At 38.8% G+C, this 6,798-nt stretch overlaps 1 protein-coding gene across 1 annotated transcript; it reads left to right on the forward strand.

The window, feature by feature from the left end:
- The first annotated feature begins 618 nt into the window (after nucleotides 1–618).
- Nucleotides 619–1,329, forward strand: CLDN14 (claudin 14). Its single transcript, XM_069760032.1, has one exon. It carries the CDS (start codon nucleotides 619–621, stop codon nucleotides 1,327–1,329), a length of 711 nt encoding a protein of 236 aa, XP_069616133.1.
- The last annotated feature ends 5,469 nt before the right edge of the window (nucleotides 1,330–6,798 follow it).

The following is a 6,798-nucleotide window of genomic DNA, read 5'->3' on the forward strand; positions in this document are numbered from 1 at the left end:
TAATTCACATCTCTATGTACTTGAAAATGGGAATTTGGAGCCCAAAAATGCTTTGTATTTTGAGACTCAAAAACGCATTGTATTTTGACACTGTACACTATCTAATCATTTAATAAAGATCACAACTAATTTTTCTGGCTACTATTATCCTAAATCTGGGATCCAATTGCGCCTCCATCAAGAGCCCAGTATCACTCAGCGGACCTCATCACAGAACATTTCTATTACATAACCCATAGAAAACAGTTCAAGCACCCAACTGGTGAAGGTGGACAGTGACATTTTCAATCCTCTTACAATTTATATTTTCACCACCAATCTGAACACAGTTAAGTTTTTTCACCTGTTCATGACGGGTCATCTGCTTATATGTCCCATTTATAATTTTCCAGAGAAGAAAAGACATAACTCACACTCACTACCAGCACACGCAATTAATATGCTAATGCTCAGGCTAGAATTTTTTTGTCTTGACCTAATTGGTCACATAAACAAATTATTCATACAATGTTTAACTTCTTTAGCTCTGTCTTGAGCTATTAGTACAGGAGGGAGTACGAGATCTGACTCAGAACTAAAGAAGTCACATTAGAAGTGGGACTGAGCAATCCTTCAATGATGGCAAGGATGGCATTGCAGTTACTGGGCTTCTTCGTATCCCTTATTGGTTTCATCGGGACGATTATTGCCACTGTGCTCCCTCATTGGTGGAGTACTGCTCATGTTGGCACGAACATTATTACGGCAGTGGCATACATGAAGGGCCTTTGGATGGAATGTGTGTGGCACACGACCGGAATTTACCAATGCCAAGTCCACCAGTCTCAACTAGCACTCCCTCGTAATCTTCAGATCGCAAGAGGTATGATGGTAACATCTTGCGTCCTTTCACTCCTGGCATGTGTTGTCTCTGTGTTTGGCATGAACTGCACTCAATGTGCAAAAGGGTCTCCAGTCAAGAAGATCATTGTTGTCCTTGGTGGAATCGCCTTCCTCTTTGCTGGTTTTACATGTCTCATTCCAGTGACGTGGTCAACCAACGACGTTGTCCAAGACTTTTATAACCCAGCACTCCCTTACGGGATGAAGTTTGAGATTGGCCAAGCTCTCTATGTCGGCTTTATCTCAGGAGGTCTGACCGTATTTGGTGGAATTATTCTTCTCTTTACGGCATATCAGAAGAACATTCCTCAAGTTCCCTATATCCACCCATCACACAACATAAGGAGGGTACCAATTAGAAGACCAACGCCGGTCCATAAAAGTAGCCATACACCTACATGGTCCTCTGCATCATGCCATGGGTACCAGCTTAATGACTTTGTCTGATCCGTTTCCATTGCAGAACTTTGTTAAATTTATTTTTTATCCATGCAATGTTTACTGTATTTTTAGAACAAGTACGTGGCTTCTGAGAAATGGAAGGACTTGTAAATATTTGTCATATTTTATAATAATTTATAAATCTGAATGCACAAGGATTAAAACATGTTTCTCTTGAAAGTTGGACATCTGGTGGGCATGTTCGAATTTTCCAGATTTCCAGAAAAATAAAGTAACACAAAATGTAAATTTCTTGCTGTATATTGTGCTTTCTGACAGCAGAGTTTGGATATATATCCACGTCCTTTAGGCACTGGTGTAACCGGCAAGTTTTTCAAGCAGAATACGCTTCAAGAAAATACCAGCTGAGTTTTTCTTGAAGATTCTTTTATATCATTTTTTTCAATGTTACTACTGGTGTATTCTTTTTTTTTTTTTTTAAACTTGTATGCATAAAATAGTGGCCGACTTCTCAGCAGAAGCTGCCTGAACAATGGACGAGTCACTTCTTTTAACCACTTTGCAGCTTTGGAAACCTGAAACAATTAAAAGAAGCTCAAAAGACTTAAAATATGTATAGCAAATTGTTTTTACATTGAACTGCATATGTTCAATGCTTTTAGCATTTCCTTAGCACTTTAGACATCATGTGCACATCTCCTAATACTTTTCTCCATTCAGCTCAGTGTTAACCTCTAAATTAAGGCTACGTTCACACTGAGTTCTTTGGAAGCATACAGCAAGCACATACTTTTCAATCAGAAACCACTTCAGGAAATGCTTTTTTCAGTGTTAGGAGAAGTTTTCATTATTTTTCCTTAGGCGGTTTTGAAAAGTTTTGAAACATTTTTTTTCTGTCTTTTGATTGGACAGTGTCTAGTTTGGAGAGGTTTCCCCCAGGATCCGCTTCAAAGAGGTGAAGTGCACTTACTTTTTTTTTCACCAGGCGTTTCTTCAAAACCTTCCTAGCTGAAAAAAAGCATTAAAAAACTCTTCATATGAGCAGCAAACTGAATTTCCTATAGAAATTAATTGAAATTGTCTTCAGAGCAGTTTTTTAGGAAGATTTTGGAGAAGATCGGATCGAAGAGAAAAAAATTACTAAAAAAAACACCATTTGAATATAGTGTTCACACTGCGGGTTTTTTTGCCATTTTTTAAAAACAGAAAACTTTTCTAAAAAAATTTACTTATTAATTTCTTTGCAAAAATGACTTGCTGGTTATATGTTTAGCAAAAATGACTTGCTGGTTATATGTTTAGGCTTTCACAAGCATTTAAAAGAAATGACATGTCCATTCTAGACATTTTCCGCTAGCAATATGCCCAACAATTTATAACACAAGTCAATAAGAAGACAAAAAAAAATGGCCGAAACATGCTTGTGTCTTTTTATTGCATGCTTTTAATTAATTATAATGTTCTCTAAAAAAAGGACAAAACACAAAAATGTAGCTTTATTTAAGTTAGTATGCATTCAAGCATATAAACGCGTGTTCACTTTGGCCATAAAGCATATAAAACTTACAAGAAACAAAATGAGCAAAAGCCCTGCTGTAACTAAATAAGAAGCAAAAGTGCATGTAAATAACACAGGGTTCTTAGTAATACTGTTTTTGATCAAAAATGGCATAAAAGCCATCCCACTGTCGCCAAGGTGCACCTGATCGGAACGGGGCCTACCCTTTCTAATATTAAAAACCTTACCATGTGTCAGAGTTGACTTCAGTGTATGAATAAGGGCAGACAAAAGGACCGGGTCCCAATTTATAGACACCAGTCTGGAGAAGCCTTTAAATGTAATTTCCAGCTCAGGAGAGGGAGGCCACACCCCGGCTTACACAGAATGCAAAAATGCTAAGAAAAACACACAAAAATTGAGCTTGGATTAAGTTGGTATACATGCAGCACATAAACGCATGTTCACATTGGCCATAAACCTTAATCCAAGCTCAATTTTGACCGAAAACGGTACCAATAAAAATGTCAACTCGTCACACAAAAAACAAGCCCTCACATGACTCTGTGGGCCAAAATATGGAAAAATTATAGCTCTCAAAATATGGGGATGCGCAATAAAAAAGCATTTTTTAGAGTGTGACAGCTGCCAAACATAAAAACCCGATATAAATCTGGTATCGCTGTAATCAAACCGACCTGAAGAATAAAGTCGCCTAATCATGTACTGCATGAGGAACGACGTAAAAAAATAAATAAAACCAATTCTTCACCTGCGGTTGATTTGTTCATTCTGCCTCCTGAAGATCGCAGTAAGGCTCGGCTCATATTTATCCTGTGCTCTGCGCTGAGCGCTTACACTGGGCTTCCATGTAATTCTCTAAAATACGTGATTCAGACGGAACTCCCGGCAGAAGATTCCCTATAATGAGGCAGATGGAGGCACTGTGGACACCATAGGACCTGTGATCCGGCGGTGTCCGTCTTTTTAAGCATGCATAAAAGAGCGGTCCGTCACAGTTTTGTGCACTTCTGAAAAGAAGGACACTACTGAACAGAGGCCAGACAGAGTAACTCTACTGCCTCATTATAGTGAATGGATCCCTCAGGGGTTTCATCTGAATCACATCACTCGGCGATTTAGATGGAACCCTAAAGTAAGTGGTCAGCGTAGAACGCCAGATTAATGTGATCCCAAACATTATGTAAAAAAATTATAAAATTATGTCCCAATTAAAGCTTCAACTGAATCTACAAAAATAGCAAGTCCCTACTCAGGTCTGTCATCTGTTAGCGGAAACATAGTAAGCTTCAACATTACTGGTAGTACAAAGGCTCTGGAAAAGCACTATGGCTCCTCGCACCCCGAAGGAAATCCAGCAAATTTTGCACTCCCAAATCCAAATTCCCCCTCCCTTCTGAGCCTCAGTGTGCCTAAACCACATTTAGCGTCCACATGTTTGGCATTTCTATGACAGCCCGCCTAATTTACGGGGGCATGTCTCCAGAAGCATGAACTGGGCATAACGTACTGGTGACTGCAACGTACTGGTCACTACAGCGTACTGGTCACTACAGCGTACTGGTCACCACAATGGCAGCTTGCAATTTACTCTGTAACATCCAGTGCTGCTTGTTTCTGGGAAACATCCATGGACTCAAAATCGTCACTACACCTGCAGATAAATTCTCAAAGGTGTATAATTTCCAAAATCACTTGAGGGAGGATTCTGCTCTTCTAGCACTTATGGGCTCTGTATATGGAGTCCACAAACTATTCCAGGAAAATCTGAGATCCAGGAGGCAAATAGCGCTCCGTCCCTCCTGAATCTTGCCGTATGTCTAAGCAATACTGTATATAGTGTATTTCTGCATTCAACAGAAATTGTGAAACAAATTTTGGTGCCAGTTTTACCAATTTATCCTTGTGACAATGTAAAATCTGGGGCTAAAACAAATTTTTTATGGTAAAAATGTTTACTTCACAGCCCAAAGGTATAAAATTCTGTGACACACCTGTGGTGTCAATATGATCATTGCACCCCTAGATGAATTCATCAAGATGAGTATTTTGTAAAATTAGGTCACTTATAGGGGGGTTCTGCTGTGCTGGCACCTCGGGGGCTCTCCCAGTGGGTCAAGGCACCCGCAAACCATAACACTAAAATCTGCACTATAATATGGCGCTCCTTCCCTTCTGAGCTTTGCACTGTGCCTGAAAAGTATTTCAGGTTTACATGTAGGAAATTGGTGCATTCAGTAAACATTTTTATAACTAAGGTCCATTTTTTCCTAGTAACCTTTAGAAAAATTAAAACTTGGGGGCTAAAACAACATGTTAGTGATTAAAATGTAATTATTCTTTCTTCACCGCCCAATATTATAAAAATCTGTGAGGCATATGTGATGTCAATATAATCACTGCACCCTTAGATTAATTCACTGAGTAGTGTAGTTTGTAAAATGGGGTTACATCAGGGCCAGACTGGCCATTTGGCAATTCTGGCAAATGCCAGAAGGGCCTGTCTGGTCATGGGCTGCCTTGTCTGCTACGTTGTTAACAGAATCAGTGTTCTTCAGACACCCATACTGTCAAGAGTTGTGATGGAGCACAAAGTCACTGACTCCATCACTTACCCCAGCAGGCCACGGGTATCATTAGAAATAATGGTCTTGTAGAAAATCTTCCTTTCCTCCATCCAGGGTAATTTTTATTAATATATCCCATCTGGTTTTTGGGGACTGGGACAACATGGGCCTGTGTGATTTCAAATGCCAGAGATGGTGCTTCTTCACCTTCTGAACTTTGCACTGTGCCTCAAAAGTAGTTTTCGACTACATATTGGGTATAGTTATACTTGGGAGAAATTGCACAACAAATTTGGGGTCTATTTTCTCCTGCTATCCTTTTGAAAATGAAAAAATTAAGGCTAAAACAACAGTTTTCTGGAGATTTTTTTTTTTCATTTTCACAGATCAATTATGTAAAATTCTGTGATGCACTTGGGGTTCAAGGCGCTCACCACACATTTAAATTCCTTGAGGGGTCTAGTTTCCAAAATGGTGTAACTTGTGGGGGGATTTCCACTGTTTAGGCACATCAGGGGCTCTCCAAACGTGACATGGCTTCCACTAAGTATTCCAGCAAATTTTGCATTCAAAAAGTCAAATGGTGCTCCTTCCCTTCTGAGCCCTGCCATGCACCAAAACTGTGGTTTTCCCCCACATATGGTGTATTGGCATGCTCATGAGAAATTGCACAACAAATTTTGGGGTTAATTTTTCCTGATACCCTTGTGAAAATAAAAAAAGTGTGTCTAAAGTAAATTTTTTTGGGAACAAACAAAGTTGAATGTTAATTTTTTCGTCCAACATTCTAAAAATCCCTGTGAAGTTCCTAAAGGGTTAGTAATCTTCTTGAATGTGATTTTGAGCACCTTGAGGGGTGCAGTTTTTAGAATGGTGTTACTTTTGGTATTTTCTGTCATATAGACCCCTCAAAGTCACTTCAAATGTGATGTGATCTCTAAAAAAAAGGTTATGTAAATTTTGTAAACTTTTAACCCTTATAACTTCCTAACAAAAATTAGGTTTCAAAATGAGGTTTCAAAAATTGTCCTGATGCAAAGTAGACATGTGAGATGTTATTTATTAACTGTTTCGTGTGACATAACTCTCTGATTTAAGCGCATACAAATTAAAATTTTGAAAATTACCAAATTTTCTCCAAATTTCATTTTTTTTTCTCACAAATAAACACAAGTCATATCGAAGAAATTTTACCACTATCATGAAGTACAATATGTGACGAGAAAACAGTCTCAGAATCACCGGGATCCGTTGAAACGTTCCAGAGTTATAAAGTGACAGTGGTCAGAATTGTAAAAATTGGCTTGTCAGGAAGGTGAAAACAGCCGTGGAGGCAAAAGGGGTTAAGATTCTGTCTCTCACAGGTGAAGTGTACTTATGATAAAAAATTACAGACCTCTCCATTCGTTGTTGGTGGAAAATTTGCAA

This window comes from Ranitomeya imitator, chromosome 3, assembly GCF_032444005.1.
Source record: "Ranitomeya imitator isolate aRanImi1 chromosome 3, aRanImi1.pri, whole genome shotgun sequence".
NCBI lineage: Eukaryota > Metazoa > Chordata > Amphibia > Anura > Dendrobatidae > Ranitomeya > Ranitomeya imitator.

Bases quoted from the DNA above. Each gene is read 5' to 3' on its own strand.
- CLDN14 (XM_069760032.1), top strand. From the start codon at position 619: ATGGCAAGGATGGCATTGCAGTTACTGGGCTTCTTCGTATCCCTTATT.